At 54.0% G+C, this 18059-nt stretch overlaps 1 protein-coding gene across 3 annotated transcripts in view; it reads right to left on the bottom strand.

Moving 5' to 3' along the window:
• Positions 1 to 1492: 1492 nt before the first annotated feature.
• SYK (spleen associated tyrosine kinase) overlaps positions 1493 to 18059 on the bottom strand; it is an 85588-nt gene continuing 69021 nt past the window's right edge. For 2 of the 3 annotated variants that reach the window (XM_059656303.1, XM_059656305.1), the window contains 5 exons: positions 16109 to 16318; positions 15108 to 15297; positions 10668 to 10808; positions 9916 to 10028; positions 1493 to 2483 (listed from right to left, as the gene is read on the bottom strand). In XM_059656303.1, coding sequence (XP_059512286.1) covers positions 2411 to 2483; positions 9916 to 10028; positions 10668 to 10808; positions 15108 to 15297; positions 16109 to 16318 — 727 coding nt within the window. In that variant the 3' untranslated portion in view covers positions 1493 to 2410. Of the gene's footprint in view, positions 2484 to 9915; positions 10029 to 10667; positions 10809 to 12672; positions 12757 to 15107; positions 15298 to 16108; positions 16319 to 18059 lie in introns of those variants that run through there. The other variant, XM_059656304.1, reaches the window with a different exon arrangement.

An 18059-nucleotide genomic window follows, 5' to 3' on the forward strand; every position in this document is an offset into this window, starting at 1 on the left:
TCTCCCTCCTCTGGGACAGAGCTAAGGAGCCCTCGGGGGATGTCCGACTGCCCTAGGATCCCCCGGGGGGAGCAGGCCTACACCGGCACTCAGACATCCCCTGAGGGGTCCTGGACTGCAAGAGGTCTGAATGTCGGGCACCGGCCTCTAGTAGTTTAACAGCAGCCATGGAAACAGTCATTAGAAGCCCTGGACGAGGAAAGGTTGCAGTTGAGGTTGTGGCTTTGGTGCAATATTGCCTCGTGGTGGCCCCAGCGGTCACGGCCTGGCCTGGCCTGGCCAGGGAGCCTGTCTGTCCATGATGTCCTTTGTTCCCACTCAACCAGGGCCAGCGTGGGAAGCACGTGGAGTGAGCCAGACCAGGCAAGGACGTGGCTAGGCCCACGAGAAGGCATCAGGCGCGTGAAAACCAAGTGCAGGCCAGCGGCCAGGACGGAGCCCTCGGCTCCCAGCTTCAGCTGGTTCCCTGCACACATCCTTCTGCAGTGGCTCCCCCCCCCCCCCCGCCCTCCCCGCCCCTGCAGCCCCGGGGGAGACCCGGCGCAGGACCCTTCACTAGCGAAGATGGACACGGCGCAGCGGGGATCCCACACACGGGCACCGCCCCGGGCCGGCACTGGGGCCGCCGCTCCCGGCCCTCCTCTGCCCACTCGCCTCTGGGAGGGGCAGGAGCGGTGGGGCACGGGCGACGCCTCCTGCAGCTTGGCCTGCCCCAACCTCAGGCCGAGGAGGGACGGCACGCAGTCTTCCTCGGAGGTCACCTCCGCTGTGTCCAGCCCTTCCTCTCAGGGTTCTGAATCGCCTGACTACAGGCTTCATCACGAACCTTTCCATCTCAGGCACTATGTGTATTGCCACTGGTCGGACTATCCGCGGTTCTCAACCTGTGGGTCGCGACCCCTTTGGCGGTCTAACAACCCTTTCACAGGGGTGGCCAAAGACCATCCTGCATATCAGATATTTACATTACTATTCATCACAGTAGCAACATCACAGTTATGATGTAGCAACGAAAATAATTTTATGGTTGGGTCACAACATGAGGAACCGTATTTAAAGGGCCAGAAGGTTGAGAACACAGGGATCTTCTCTAACAAAACCATTAAACCACCAGGCAGCACAATTCTAGAAGAAGGAATGGTTTCTAAAAGTTTCTCAACAGGAGCCCCATGACTGACGTCTCCTGCCAGGCCAGGGCCCTGCTGCGTTCTCCAGCTGCACTCCCTTCGGAGCAGGGCCTCGCGGCTGCGCATGGGGGATGCACCCCTGCCACGTGTGAGCAGAGCAGAGACGAGACGGTCTGAGCGTGTGACGTGACTGACCCAAGGAGGATGGCTAAGTAGCTCTAGTTTTCAAGAGCCACAGCAAAACTGACTAGCAATGGTCTTGAGTAAAATCAGACACTAGTTAAGGATTAATTACGACCAGGGGACGAGAAGATAATTCTTGGGTTTTGTATCTTCAGCCCCTAATCACACCCAGTAAAGCCTGCTTGTGGCGAGAAGTAGGTCTGCACTTTATTATGGATTCACACCTTCTTTAGGAACTCGTCTCCACCTGCCCTGGCAGGGGCCCGCCGCGGACACAGGCAGAGTGCTGGCGGCACCCTCTCCAGGCGGAGGAGGCACGACTCCACACAGCGGCAGCGGCCTGCTGTCTGTCCTCCTCCTGCTCCAGGCGACAGACAGCCTTTCCCTGGAGGTCACCGTCTAGGCGCGAGGACAGTCTTCAGAGTGACCTCGGGAGAGGGTTTCTGGGGTCAGCGAGCCACGCCACCCCTCCCGCAGGCCACCCTCAGGAGACAGGAGTCTCTGGCTCAGAGGGCACGGAGCAGAAGCAGCGTCCTGACTTGATCCTTGCCTGGCTACGCCTTACACACGCGCTGGTAGAAAGTGACCTGTGAAAGCCTCAAAGCACGTTGCCATCGGGAAAGCTTCTGGGGCCAGGGCGAGTCCGGTGGCCCGTTCCAGCAAGTCCCTCCTCCCACTGCCTGCCTCACCGTCGCATCGTGTCCCTGCCCTGGGCACGCCGAGACGCGGCGAGGGGCGCTCAGTGCACATGGTGTCTCTGGGCGGCGGCTTCCGGTGCAGCCGGGAGCCAGAGGACTGGACAGACAGCGAGGGCCTCCGGACACAGACCCTGCAGATGACCAGCCTGGGGAACCACTCAGACGACAGACAAGGAGGAAGCCACAGCCCTCTGCCCCTGCTGTCCATCTTTCTCCCATGCTCCCTGGGCGGGTGGTTGTTCTGTGGAGGGTGTGTCCGGGACGGGCTTTGGGGACCACAGTCAGGCATGTCCCGTGAAGCTGGCTCTCCCGACGGGATGAGGGAGATGGAGACTCAAAATCAGTGACTGTATACGTTGGCCTGCGCCTCATCTGCTCACAGGCGGCGCGACCGGCACAGTCTTAGTTCACCACGTCGTAGTAGTAATTGCGCAGCCGCAGCTCCACCGCTGCGAAGCCAGGCCTGCTCTCCACGCTGGAAAGGGAAGACAGGCATTAGTTGTCAGTCGCCCTGGTGACAAGCAGGCCACAGCTGGTCCTTGGGGCGAGTGTGCATGTGTGCCCCCTGGTGGCTTCCTCCAGAACCTGCCCGGGACCCAGCCAGGCCCTCCCGGACCTACAGAACCCAATCTGCATTCAGCAAGACCAGGGTGGCTCATTCCACCTTAAAGATGGAGAATTTTGCACTGGAACTCCGGATTCTTTAACCCAGGATGTAGCAAAACAGCCATGTCTGGAAGGTATCACACCGTTAGGTTTGACTCATAACCTTGTTAAGAAGAAAGTAACCACAGTTAAACTGTCCCTCCCACCCCAACTGGATGGCTCGGGGTTTCTGAGCATGTGCTGTTGATAAGGGTCTAATCAAAACTCAGAGCCTGTCGGGCAGAAGCGGAGACGCGGGCCTTGTCGTCATCTCAGCACAGCAAGGCCTCCCCCTCGTCGCTTGCCAGGTGCCATAGTGGCGTCAGTACCCCGTGGGAAAAGCCGTTCACAATTTGCAGTCTCTGAACAAACGCCACTTGTCTCTGCTCTACCACAGGCACTCTGAGCAGGACCTGTTGCCAGCAAGTATTTCTTAAAAATCAAAGAACCTATCCTTGTTTGGGAATAATTTTTCTTATTTTGCAAGATTTTTGGCTATATTTTAAGTGGGTAAACTTGCCCAATAAGTGAAACAAAACTTGAAATTAAACTATGAACTGTCCAGAGTCAACCTTTTTGACCTACGACTACAATTTTATAAGGTTCAGTGTAGGTGTGAGAACAGCTAGTGAGCGTGCAAGAGGCCAGGGGTCACCCACCACTGTAAGGGCAGAGCGGTTTCTACAGAACCAAAATGGGTCATCTAGTCAAATGGCATCAACATAGAGTAAGTCCGCAGTGGGTCTGTGACTTTAAGTGAAACAACATATAACCGAACCAATCTGACCACAGGCTATTGCTATAAGCAAGAGTTAGGTCTTCGGCACCTCATCAATGTCATCACAAATGATGTCATTCCAGACCTGCTGTCATGGCTACACCTACAGCTTTCAAGAGCAAGAGCCCTGCTGAGAACACCAGCCGCTGTGGTCAGGCTGGGACCTGGCCTCGCTGTGGGGGCCGTGTCCTGGCCACCAGGTTGTGGTCTGGGAAGGAATGTGGTGGCCAAGCCCGGGGTGCAGAAACACGGGCAGAAACTGTGTCCACACATACAGACAAGGAAACACACACTGATCATCTTTGCAAATCAGAAAGTTCTGCCCTGACTACGGGCCCTGAGTGCACAAGACCTGCCTGAAGCTTGCTGTGCGGGATTCATTCACCCGGCAGCTGAGCACCAGGAAACTCGTGTAGAGGAACGGAACAGACTGGGCCTCAGGGAAGGCAGCGGCCGGGGTCCCAGGGAGCCCCTCCTTTGCTGCACAGGTCGGGCTGCCGGGAGGAACCCAAGACAACCTGAGCCTGGGCAGGGGGGGCACCGCGTATCCTGGGCCTGCGCTGCTTCCGCCCACCTTCCGCCCAGGCCGAGTCTTTGTCCACTCTTCCCCTTGTGCCCGGCGCACCCCTTCTTCCCTCTCATTTCCTGACCCCAAGCTCCCCACCCTGTAGTTGTCAGGTGGAAACCCCCTCCAAAGGGGCCACATGGACCCTAACAGAAGTGCGACCCCTAACCCTGTTCCCGCCCCGTGCTCCCGGCAGCTTGCACTGCAGCACCCACCGCGATGTGCCATCACATGCTTGTCTGGGCTGATGCCTCCTGCTGGCCCCGCACCGCCAGCCCAGAGGCGTGGCCTGCGGGAGGGAGTGTCTCCGCGTGCAGGAAACGAAGGGCAATGCACAGGGCGTCTGCCATTGACCTCAGGTGTGTGGGCATGTCTTTCTGTGTAAATGGCTACTTACTGGTATCTATCTATCCCACCATACCTATCCATCACCCACCTATCACGTATTGATTTACTGATCTATCATCTGTCACCTATTATCTATCTATTGATCTGTCTACCTATTTTCTATGTATCTATCCTTCTACCCATCACCTATCAATCAATATATGTAACTATCCATCTGTCTTTCTATCCACCCGTTTACCCACCCTTCTGTCTGCCTATCTATCTACCAACCCACCTATCTACCCACCTACCTTCCTACCCACCCACCTACCCACCTACCCACCTACCTACCTACTCACCTACCTTCCTGCCCACCTACCTACCTACCTTCCTATCTACCCACCTACCTACCCACCTACCCACTTACCTTCCTACTCACCTACCTACCTACCCACCTACTTTCCTATCTACCCACCTACCCACCTACCTTCCTTCCTACCTACCTACCTACCTACCACCTACCTTCCTACCTTCCTAACTACCTACAACCTACCTTCCTACCTATCTACCCACCTACCTTCCTACCTATCTACCCACCTACCTTCCTTCCTACCTACCCACCTACCTTCCTACCTACCTACCCACCTACCCTCCTACCTATCTACCCACCTACCTTCCTACCTACCTACCTAGCTATCAAAATCTATCACCTTGGTAGCCATTGATGTTTCTATCTCTCTATCCCTCTCCTGTCCTCTCTTAAAAAAATCAATAAAAACATATAACAAAATAAAATCAATCACCTTGGAAAAGGTGGCTGACTGTTTACAGTGGAGGAAAGCTTGGAGACTACACAGGGGTCATTTGTGTTTGCTTCACTGACTCCAGGTTCTGGAAGCTCCCAGGCGTCATGCCCAGGCAGCCACTTCCTCTCCTCCTCACCCGCAGGCTCCTACGGGGAGGGCCGGGGTCTCTGTGAGGTTGGCCTGTGTCCACACAGACAGACAAGGGAACACACACTGATCCCCATCGCCAGCTCCTGCGCTCCCCGGCCTCCTGGCTGGCCATGCTCCCAAAAGGTTCTGTGTGTTCTTCTTCATTCACCTGCACATCATTTAACTGCTTCTAGCAGACAAAGTCTCCGACCACCGCTCCCTGACCGGCACCGGCACCCAGGCATCCGTAGAAACCGGTAAGCTTCCGAAATCCAGCTTTTGGGAAAAGAACCTCAGTGTGATGAGGAGTTGTCCTTCCTAATTGGGGCATGGCCGCCGTCACTGCTGCTCCTCCACGGACCCCTGGGCCCTGCTGCCCATTCCTGGAGGAGGGGTCTGCGTAGATCCCTGGACAGCGTCCCTGGGTGGAGTGACGGGGAGACCGCCACCTGGACCTCACCTGGCTGTGACCTCAGTCTCTGCTGGAAAGCACCTGGGCCAGGGCTGTCTCAGAGCAGTTCCGCCTGCCCTCCCGCCAACGCCACGCGCCCTTTCCTCCTCGCCTCCCTCCTGGGCCTGGCGGCAGCAGCTCCAAGAGCCGTGTGTCCAGGGGGACAAAGGCGGCGAGCAGATCTGGTACAGGTTCTCCGCCCCATCCCCCCAGCCACGCCGGGGCACCTCACTGCATCACCCCCAGTCCCAGTCACACCAGGGTGCCTCACTGCATCACCCCAGTCCCAGCCACGCCGGGGCACCTCACTGCATCACCCCCAGTCCCAGCCACGCCGGGGCACCTCACTGCATCACCCCCAGTCCCAGCCAAGCCTGGGTGCCTCACTGCATCACCCCCAGTCCCAGCCAAGCTGGGGTGCCTCGCTGCATCACCACCAGTCCCAGCCAAGCCTGGATGCCTCGCTGAGTCACCCCTCCCCCAGCCAAGCCGGGGTGCCTTGCTGCATCACCACCCCCCGCCCCCCCAAGGAGCACATCCCCTAATGCCCTCTCCCCCTGAGTGCCCCCTGCACACCCTTCCAGGCCTCACTGGTCAGCATCCACCGCGGAGAGCAGCGGACAGAAATAACACGTCAGGGTTCACATTCAGAGCAGAACAGTAGCTTTAACCATCTCCCGAGAGCCCACATTAATTCTTTTTTCCACCTGTCTCAGAATGATTTCAAGTTCATTTTTCTCAGAGGAAGTGAAACCTTCCACATGATGGCCCAGGCAGGCTGGAGAGCTATAAATGCCACAGGCTCCGGCCCTCCCACGGCCTCGCCATCTCCCCACCTGGGTCTGTTCTGCTCCGGTGACGCCTCACAGCCACCAGGGCCCCGAGCCCCGCCAGCAGCACAGCACACAGCCCCTGCGAAAGCCCGGCCAGCCCCTGCTTTCCCGCGGGCCGCGCGGAGGAACAGGTGCTGCGAGAGAAGCGTGGGCGCCCTGGTTCCTGTTGGAGTCTCAGGGGGCAGGTCCACCTCCTGCCCTGCCTGCCTTCCAGAGGCGCCTCCAGGCAGGTGGCCGGGGCCTGGGTCAGTGCAGGTGCAAGGTGTCGAGTCGAGGTCTGTAACATACTCAGGGCCGTTGGTCTTCCGTTTCCTATATGACCCACCCCAACCGCAATTTCTAGTCCAGACCTTTGAGTTCCACTTTGAAAATGGCCGGAACCTACCTGTCAATGAGGCTAATGATTCTAGTTTGGGCCCCATGGGGTGCAGTTAGTCAAGACTCAAAGAATGGACACCCCACCTAAAGTCTCCTTCTCGCCTCTCTCCCTGGCTGGCACTGACAGCCCCGTTCAAGAAGCGCCCAGGGCCCAGCGGGCAGCTTTGGTACAGAAAGGGCCTTTCTCTGAGAAGGTCAGCACCAGCAGCTGGACATACCGCCCTTTCCCTTTGGGCTGACCACATGCTGCTTCTAGACCAGAGTGTGATCCCTTATGTGCACACCCAGCCGTGGTGAGTGGTGTGCCCTGGGTGCACAGTCCCAGGTGGCACCTGCAATACTCCTCTTTCCCAGGATGCTCCAGCAGCACTAACCACTGTATCTCAGAGCACAGCTAGTACCCACATTATTAAATCTATTGCAAATTATGAATGCCTCCCCAGGTGTGATGCTTCCCTGATCCCAGGTGTGATCCTTCCCTGATCCCCAGGTGCGATCCTTCCCTGATCCCAGGTGCGATGCTTCCCTGATCCCCAGGTGTGATCCTTCCCTGATCCCCAGGTGCGATCCTTCCCTCATCCCCAGGTGCGATGCTTCCCTGATCCCCAGGTGTGATCCTTCCCTGATCCCCAGGTGTGATCCTTCCCTGATCCCCAGGTGCGATCCTTCCCTGATCCCAGGTGCGATGCTTCCCTGATCCCCAGGTGTGATCCTTCCCTGATCCCCAGGTGCGATCCTTCCCTCATCCCCAGGTGCGATGCTTCGCAGATCCCCAGATGTGATCCTTCTCTGATCCCCAGGTGCGATCCTTCCCTGAAATCCAGGTCTGATGCTTCCCTGATCCCAGGTGTGATACTTCCCAGATCCCCAGGTGCGATGCTTCCCTGATCCCCAGGTGTGATACTTCCCAGATCCCCAGGTGCGATGCTTCCCTGATCCCCAGGTGCGATCCTTCCCTGATCCCCAGGTGTGATACTTCCCAGATCCCCAGGTGCGATGCTTCCCTGATCCCCAGGTGCGATCCTTCCCTGATCCCCAGGTGCGATGCTTCCCTGATCCCAGGTGTGATACTTCCCAGATCCCCAGGTGCGATCCTTCCCTGATCCCCAGGTGTGATACTTCCCAGATCCCCAGGTGCGATGCTTCCCTGATCCCCAGGTGCGATCCTTCCCTGATCCCCAGGTGTGATGCTTCCCTGATCCCCAGGTGCGATGCTTCCCTGAAATCCAGGTCTGATGCTTCCCTGATCCCCAGGTGCGATGCTTCCCTCATCCCCAGGTGCGATCCTTCCCTGATCCCCAGGTGTGATGCTTCCCTGATCCCCAGGTGCGATCCTTCCCTGATCCCCAGGTGCGATCCTTCCCTGATCCCCAGGTGTGATGCTTCCCTGATCCCCAGGTGTGATCCTTCCCTGATCCCCAGGTGCGATCCTTCCCTGATCCCCAGGTGTGATCCTTCCCTGATCCCCAGGTGTGATCCTTCCCTGATCCCCAGGTGTGATCCTTCCCTGATCCCCAGGTGTGATCCTTCCCTGATCCCCAGGTGCGATCCTTCCCTGATCCCCAGGTGTGATCCTTCCCTCATCCCCAGGTGCGATGCTTCCCTGATCCCCAGGTGTGATCCTTCCCTGATCCCCAGGTGTGATCCTTCCCTGATCCCCAGGTGTGATCCTTCCCTGATCCCCAGGTGTGATCCTTCCCTGATCCCCAGGTGTGATCCTTCCCTGATCCCCAGGTGCGATCCTTCCCTGATCCCCAGGTGTGATCCTTCCCTGATCCCCAGGTGTGATCCTTCCCTGATCCCCAGGTGTGATCCTTCCCTGATCCCCAGGTGTGATCCTTCCCTGATCCCCAGGTGTGATGCTTCCCTGATCCCCAGGTGTGATCCTTCCCTGATCCCCAGGTGCGATCCTTCCCTGATCCCCAGGTGTGATCCTTCCCTGATCCCCAGGTGTGATCCTTCCCTGATCCCCAGGTGCGATCCTTCCCTGATCCCCAGGTGTGATCCTTCCCTGATCCCCAGGTGTGATCCTTCCCTGATCCCCAGGTGCGATCCTTCCCTGATCCCCAGGTGTGATGCTTCCCTGATCCCCAGGTGTGATCCTTCCCTGATCCCCAGGTGCGATCCTTCCCTGATCCCCAGGTGTGATCCTTCCCTGATCCCCAGGTGTGATCCTTCCCTGATCCCCAGGTGCGATGCTTCCCTCATCCCCAGGTGTGATCCTTCCCTGATCCCCAGGTGCGATCCTTCCCTGATCCCCAGGTGTGATGCTTCCCTGATCCCCAGGTGTGATCCTTCCCTGATCCCCAGGTGCGATCCTTCCCTGATCCCCAGGTGTGATCCTTCCCTGATCCCCAGGTGTGATCCTTCCCTGATCCCCAGGTGCGATCCTTCCCTGATCCCCAGGTGTGATCCTTCCCTGATCCCCAGGTGCGATGCTTCCCTGATCCCCAGGTGTGATCCTTCCCTGATCCCCAGATGTGATCCTTCCCTGATCCCAGGTGCGATGGGTCTCCCTTCCTGCTGAGCTGCCATAAGATCACATGCGCTCCAGGCCACTCTGAGGGCCACCCTCCCAGGCCTGGGGCGCTCCTCAGCAGTGGCAGTGCTACCTCACAGTTCATCTGAGAGCCAGCCAGCATCATGTCCACGCCCTACCCCGAAAGGTGGTCAGGAGCTAGGAAAGTACACGTTTCCCTCCAAGTACCTCTCACCCTCTGTTGCCAAGTACGGTCCACAGCACTGGGCCAGACGTAGGAACATTTTTCTACTGTGGCCACCCCCACCCCGCCAATATTATCTACACTTAAATTTGACATCCGGGATTAGAGTCATTGTCTAAACTTATTCTTAGACTAAAGAATAGAAGTGCCTGGTCCAGAAAGCCAGGCAGCTGCCCCGCTGGTGTAGGAGGGCGCACACCCTGCCCCAGGGGAAGACAGCCCGGCACGCTGTGCCCGAGCAGCTGTGTGAACGGCAGGAAGGGCGTACTCACTTGTAGGTCCAGCACAGGGTCATCAGCTCATACATCTCCCTCGGGCACCCCGGAGGGCACCCCATCCTCTCTCCTTTCTCCAGCATAGCAGACACTTCACTTCCTTTCATCCCCTAAAACATGTAAAAAAATATACCTGAGATTTTTAAACATAGCACTCAGCAAAACAAAACAAAGGCACAAATACATCCCATCTGCCATCCCCAGGGAAACAAGCGTACATGATGCGCAATTTCAGTGATAACAAGAACCAAAGCAGGAGCACCTAGCTAAGGTCTGGAAGTCAGTGAGGTGACCCTTGGCGGGAGGCGTGTGTGCAGGGCAGGGGAGTTGGGTTCCGTCTGTTTTCATCTGGGGCTGCTTCCACGAGCATGTTCCATCTGTGAAGGTTCATCAAGCTGCATCCTAGCAACTGTGCCCTTTTTGGTATGTGTACCTTGGTTTAAAAAAATCTAACAAACTGTAATGAGCTGCCAATTTGATACTGAAATAGCCATACTTCCTATTTCAATTTTAATTAATGCTGATTTGGGTACATTTTATGCATATTTACATGCATAATATACAATGAAAAAAAGATGGACTGTTCAGCTAGCATGAGCTATTTCTCCTGCCGTTTAGAATAAACTGAGGTCCTAGTGACCGTCAAGAGACAGCACAGCCTCAGAAGCAAGGCCAAGACTATGGTGTCAGGTGCTCATCTGTTCAGACAGGCTAGGCCGCAGGACAGGACACGGGAAGCAGAGGCTAACCCGGTACGGCTTCTGCCCGTAGGAAAACGCCTCCCACATCAGCACCCCGAAGCTCCAGACGTCGCTCTTGCTGGAGAACTTGTAGTAGTTGATGCACTCGGGGGCGTACCACTTCACGGGCCACTTCCCGTGCGTCTGCGCCTGAAAGCAAGGCAAACGGAGGCCCGCGTGAGAACAAACTCACACACACCGTGTCCACGCAGCTCTGCTCACCAGAGCCCGAGGCGGCACCCCAAACGCCCACTGACCGAGGACAGACAGACAGAATGGACATACAGCGGGTGTCCCAGCCTTCCGAAGGAAGGGATTCTTTTTTTTTTTTAATTAGTTAAGGTATTACAAATGTGTCCTCATCCCCCCCATTAACCTCCCAACCTCACACCCGCCCCCCCGCCGCCCCGCACACTCATGCTCCCATCCCCCTGTTGTCCATGTCCATTGGTTTGGCTTATATGCGTGTATACAAGTCCTTCGGTTGATCTCTTCCCCTTACCCCCTCCCTCCCCTACTTTCCGAAGGAAGGGATTCTGACACATGCGCCAGCCTGGCTGAGCCACGAGGGGCCCTTCCAGATGCTGCGTGAAACAGGCCAGTCCAGTCACAAGGGGGCAAGCACCGTGCGGTTCTACTCATCCAGGGCCCTAGAGTCACCGAGGAAGAGACAGGAAGTAGAGGGGGCGCAGGGCCGGGTGCAGAGGGAGTGGTGGGGCCTAGCCTGTAGTGAGTACAGCTTCAGCTGGGTCAGATGAAAATAATTCTGGAGATTATTGTACATAAAGTGAACGTACTTCACATCACTGACCTGTAATCCTGAAAATAGTTAAGATGGTAAAATTTATGTTAAGGGTATTTTACCACAATTTAAAAAAAGAATGAAATCATGACTCACAACACACCATGTGTATGTGCACACATGCATGTGCCGTGTGTGAGTGTGCACCCACATGCATGTGTGCATGTAATTGGTATGAATCTTAAACATACGATTAAATCTGAAAATCTTAAACTCTTCATTTTCAAATACATTTTTAAATGATTGAGATGGACTTTTGTGTATCTTAGTCATTTCTCTCACCTCCTCCTCTGGCCCTCACAGCCCGTGGGCCGGTCGCAAGGCGAGCCCCGCGGATCACCGCGTCCAGGTCGGCGCCCAGGAACCCGGCGGCTCCAGGTGCACTGTCCGCAGCTCTGAGCCAGCACTCCCTGCTTTGGCACAGGCTGCTGACAGTATCACTTTACACGCTCTCATTTTAAAGGGGGCAGTCAGAGACCCAAGCTGTGCCTGCCAAAGGCCTTTGCTTAGGGGGTTGGGGTCCATGTGGCCTGCTGCCTCCCGGGCTGTCACTTTAATCTGGTGAAGTCCCCGGGGCAGAGGGAGGCGGGCTGGGAGGGGCCACTTGGGGAATGGATGTGAGACCACAGTGCCGGCCGCTCTCTGTGTGCCACACTGATCACACCTCTGTCGCATCCATGTCATGCTTTATGTTTAGATTTCAACAGTTGTGCCCACCACCACCTCCTACTTCTAGTCCACAGAGACAACCACATTTGAGAGCTTTCCTTGGATCCTTCCAGAAAAATACACATACAAGTGTAAACAGGGCACATATGCTCCTGGGGGTAATAAGTTAGAGGCGTACCCTTTTGCACTTTTTATTTTTTCTGCTAACCATGTGTCTTAGATATATGTGTATGTCAGTACATGCAAATGAAGTCAATTTTTGAAGAGTTAATTGTGTGCTTCATATCAATCTCCTACAACTAACTTAACCAGCCTCCAGCGAGAGGCCAGTAGGGGCTTCTGGATTTTGTTATTACACATCCTGCTACAATGGACAGAGCTGACAGTGTGTGAGGCGGGCCTCGGAGGTTCTGGAGTTCCACTCGGGACACCACAGCAAAGGCATAAAAGTTATGTCTACACTATACTGCAGTCCACTAAGTGTGCAAACGCATCCAGTCTAAGAGAGCAGTGTACATCCCTTAATTAAAATACTTTATTGCTCAAATGTTCTAACCATCACCTGGCCTTCAGCGAGTCCGAATCGTTGCTGATGGAGGGTCTTGCCTCAGTGTTGATGGCTCCTGGCTGATCAGGGTGGTGGTGGCTGAAGGTTGAGGTGGTGTGGGGGGGAGTTGGTAAAATAAGACAACAGTGAAGTTGGCTGCATTGATTGACTTCCTCTCACGCGGGTTTCTCGGCAGCTACTGAGTGACGGCATCTCGCCCACAGAACCTTCAGACCTGGAGGCAGCCCTCTCACACCTGCGGCCGCTTCCCCAACTAAGTTCACGTGAGATTCTAAAGCCTTGGCTGTGGTTGCAACAGTCTCCACGGCCCCCTCACCAGGAGTCGGTCCGTCTCAAGCAACCACTTCCTTTGCTCAGCTGCAGCTCCCGGCCCTTAGGGCTCCATCACCAGACGGCAGCGCTCTCCCCCGCAGCTCCCCTGGCGGCCGCTCGCTGTCCCGGCATGTCACATGTCCGTCCTGGCAGGTCCGGCACGTCTGCAGGTGCCTCCGACTGAAGCCCGAGCTCTGCGGGCACCGCCCACTTCTCCCAGACTCCTGGGTGCTGACGTGTTGGCCTCTCCCAGGGATCTGAATGTTCCCAGGGGCAGGAGAGGTTTCGTTTCCTCTGCCCAGGTGCCCAGGTCCATCGGAGGAGCCGTGGTCTGTGGCAGCCATAGGGGCCACTGCAGGGTTAATAGTTGGTCTAATTTCAATAGTGCTGTGTCTCAGGAGCAGGAGGGCTGCGGGGAAGGAGACAGGGGGAGGCTGGCCGCTGGAGAACCAGAGCACACCCAGCATTTACTGTTTGCTGTCTTATGTGGGTGCAGTTCATGTTGCTCCAAAGCGTTAATAACAGCAACATCAAACATCACTGATCAAAGATCAGCGTAACAAAACTAATAATAATCCAAAGGTTTGAAATATTGCAGGAATTACCAAAATATGACACAAAGACGCAAAGTGAGCAAATTGCTGTTGGAAAAATGTGCCAATAGACTTGTGTGACGCATGGTGTCCCCAAACCTTCTATTTGTAGAAGACACATCTGCGGAGACCACACGAGGGAGCCTGTCTGTGCCCACGTCGGGCCCGTCTCAGCTGCATGGCAAAGGGCGTACGCGCTGCAGGCTCCGTGCGGCGTGGCCTCAGCCCCGCACACAAACACCGAGGGCCACGCTCATTTGCTTCCACCCCTGTCACTTCTTTTTAATCCCCTTCAACTTTTTATTCTTTTACCCATTTTGCTTTGTTTGCTTACGAAATACCCTCCATGTCACCATCTTCTTGGAGTGTTTAGTCTCTTTTTACAGGTTCTAACTTGGCTTTTAATTTTTTGTGCAGTAGGATGATTTCATACACATATATCTTGTGAGCTGTTTACAACAGTATAGTTAGCTGCACGTCCTTCACCTGACATAATTACCACGTTCGTTGTTGCCATGGTGAGAACATTTAATATCGCCTCTCTTAGCAACTTCCTTGCTTATGCGATGCCCAGCGCTTACTCGGCTCACAGCTGGTAGCCTGTACTCTGACCACCTTCATCCATTTCCTGCCCCAGAACCTGCTCTGTTCCCAGGGACTCAGCTTCTTCGGTTTCACATGTAAGTGAGACGGTCGAGTATTTGTCTTGTTCTGTCTGATGTCACTCGGTATCATGCTCTCAAGCTTCATCTGTGTTGTTGCAAATGGCAACATTGCCTTCTTTTTATAGTTGGTGTGTGTGTGTGTGTGTGTGTGTGTGCATTTTCTCTATCCGTTTACCCCCCGGTAGACATTTAGGTTGTCCCCAGATCTTGGCCATTGTGAATAACGCTGCGATAAACTTGGGGGGCACAGACCTCCCTCACACAGCGGTGTCTCTCCTTCAGGAGAGTATGCAAATGCGGCCCTGCTGGGTCGTAGGTAACTCTGTTCTTAATTTTTTGAAGAGCCGTCATCCGACTTTCCACAGTGGCTGTGCCCATTCCCACCAGCAGTGCCCAGGCGGCCTCTCCCCCTCCCCCCGCCAACACGCCTTCCTTCTTGTCTTTGGCAGCAGCCGCCTGACCGGTGAGGAGATTCCCCTGGAGCACGGGCCTCCCACCGCCCGGGTTAAATTTATTCCTCTGTGTTTTTTATTCCTTTGATGTGATGTAAATGGGGTTGTGTTCTTAATTTCCCTTTCTGACACTTAATTGTTGGTTCCCTGTCATCCAAGGAACATGGTTTGGAAGACACTATTCTGAGTAAATCTCAGGTTGCGATAGATTACAGTATTTCCATTTTAACAATAGAATCAAGCCTAAGAAGCACATTTTGCATAGCTGTTTTTAAATAGGGAAATGGCTCCTTGAAACCCCATCATAATAAAATATAAAGGAGATGCATTTGCACTTCAGATTGTTACCGCCTGCTGCTCTGCACACCGGCTGGTTGGTTGTGCCTACCTTGTAGTAGTTCTCGTCGGCGCGGAGCGCTTTGGAAAGCCCGAAGTCACTGATCTTGGCGTAATGCTGAGTCACCAGCAGGACATTTCTTGCCGCCAGATCTCTGTGCACGAAATTGCACTCCTCTAAGTACTTCATCCCCATGGACACCTGGTGAACCAGCTCGATGATGTTCTTGTCCTTGACGTGTCTGCAAGGCAAGTGTGTCATTAGTGACAGTGGACAGGGGCCCATTTAGGAACAGCCGACGTGCGCCTCACAGACGGGGGTGGGTCCTCTCACGTCCTACTCTCCGCCAGCAAGACTCACGAGTGGTGACAAAGGACCTTGTTCCCCTATAGCTGTTCAAGAGTGAGCACCATCCTCCCTGGGTTTAACGGTGCCATTTGCGAGGCTTGCTTTGAACGGCATGCAAGCGTACAGCAGGCTGGCCATTCCGGCTGAAGGAGAACCAGGCTTCACTAGTGGACAGAAAACAAAACCCACCCTGAGCCCCAGTTTTCCCCCACGAAGTGGGAGCAATGCCTCCCTTCCAGGGGATTAAAGGCACAGCCTAAGTAGAAACGCAATGTGGCGAATGAATAAGCAGCCAGCGGCTAGGCTCCGTCAGCACCGCAGCGGCACTCTCAGCAACTACTCGTGGGGACGGAGAGGTCAGCCAGACAGGCAAGCTGCCGCGGTCATCCCTCTAAAAAGCGCGTGAAATGTCCTTGTAAAAAGCATGTCTTTCCTAGGAGGTGACGCTGACTGCCGAGACATTCTGAAGCTGACTATCTATCCCTGGGCCAGGACAGAGCGGGCAAAGAGAATGAAATCCAAACTGGCAAATTAGAGGTTTTTGTTTGTTTGTTTTTGTTTTTGCCCAAAAGGAGCTAAAACACACTTGATCCCAAGACAGCAGCTACCTCCTCTCACACGGTGCCTGGGAGGACGGAGGAGAGAGGCTCCCTGGGCACCCGGTGCTCTGTGCGCGCCGCTGCGGAGGCGCGGGGCCGGAGTACCTGTTCTGCTGTAAGTATTTGTTGAGCGGGCCCAGCTCCGCCATCTCCATGACCAGCATCCAGGACTCGGCCTCGCAGATCCCGATCATGCGCACGATGTACGGGTTGTCGAGCTGCTGCATGACGTTGGCTTCTGCTAACAGCTCGTCTTTCAGAGCCGGGTCGTTGGCCTCGTTTTTCAGGATTTTCACAGCCACCGTTTTCACAACTCTGCAAAGAAGCCACACACCTCAGAACCGCTCAACGGGCTCGCTCGAGAGAAATGTCCTTTAGGAACAGGTTATACACATAACAGCCTAGGAAGGACATGCATCGTAAGAAGCTGTAAGTGACTAGTTTTCCAACAACGTTCTGTCACTTCACAGACAAAGGCAGTAACAATTCTTCAGTTAAAACTAATGGGCGGGGGTGGGTGCTGCAGAATGCCCCAGCCAAGCAGCAAGCCTAGGACAACAGAGCAGGTAAGTCACTTCCAACGAGACCTGACAGACAAGGCAGGAGGGGCTCCGGTAACGTTTTGGGATTTGCCATCTCAGATTGTGTGTAACGTAGGTGAACAGAGATGCAGACATAACAAGCATGTGCTGTTAAAGTTCAGCTTACACAACTTTTAACGTGCTTTGTGAATTTTGAGCAAGCCTCAACAATTTTGCAAAAAAATGAATTTTTTTTTTTTATTTTCTAATAACATCACACAGATCATGTTGGAACTCTGGGAAACATCTTGACACAGTGGGGCTTACATCAATGAATGGAACTTAACTACGAATGATTTGGAAACTGCACCTCTCTGTGATACGATTCCCACAAATGCAGGGAGTATGGAGCTCCTTTGTTGAACTCCACAATGGGAGAATAAAACGAGAACTATGGAATAAAACAGGTAAAGTAAGAGAATAGCAGAGTAGGTCTGACATGCTCTCAGACAGGCGCAGGCAGTGCAGAGCAGAGCTCAGCGAGCCTCTCAGTTGCCCTCTCCCACACAGACGGGCACAGAGCGGCACTGGAACCCCTCCTCCTCCTCAGTCATGGAAGCACTGTTTGTCCTATGCTGTCTCTAGACAAGTTATTGTTTGACCTTCACATTTCATCAACCATCCATCCAGACTGGTTTTGTGTATGGTGTGAGGTAGGGGTCAAATTAACATGCAAAAACCTCCCAATTCTTCTCAATGTTTAAGGGAAAAAAATAACACTACAGCCTCTTCCAGGATAGAGAAAAGGAAAGAAAAATTCCCCAATTCATTTTTATAAGGCCAGTATTACCCTGATGCCAAAACTAGCCAAAGAAATGACAAGAATATAATTTACTGATGACCTTCATGAACATAAGATACAAAAGTTCCATGAGAAATAATAAAAATTTCAGTAAATTATAAAAAATTATGAATATATAATTCATGAACAAGAAGAGTTTATTCTAGGAATGCAAAATGGGTTTAATATTTGAAAAATCAATTAGTATAGCCGGGTGGTAGAAGCATCCTCTGTGCACCAAAAGGTTCTGGGTTTGATCCTTGGTCAGGGTGCATATGAGAGGCCACTGATCCATGTTTCTCTATCACGTCTCTCTCTCTCTCTCTGTCTCTCTCTCTCTCTCTCTCATCAATAAATATATCCTTCAATCAGTGTATAAAGTACCACAATAAAGGAGAAAACCTGTTTATCTCAGCAGTGAAAAAAATGTAATACACATTCATGATTAAAAACAAAGCTCTCAAAAAAGTAAGAAAAAGGGGAAACTTTCTTAATCCAATAAGAGCAGCTACAAACCTAGTGGGGAAACACTGACATTTTCCCCAAAATCAGGAATGAGAAGAAGGCCACTGCCACTTTCCTCCCACACTGAGCCGCAGCTCCTGGCTACTACAGCAAGGCAAGAAAGAAACGGAGCATGCGTAAGGATTAAACAGAAGGACGTAAAACTCATTAGTCATAGATGACACATTTC

This window comes from Myotis daubentonii, chromosome 11 (assembly GCF_963259705.1).
Source record: "Myotis daubentonii chromosome 11, mMyoDau2.1, whole genome shotgun sequence".
In the NCBI taxonomy this organism is placed as follows: Eukaryota; Metazoa; Chordata; class Mammalia; order Chiroptera; family Vespertilionidae; genus Myotis; species Myotis daubentonii.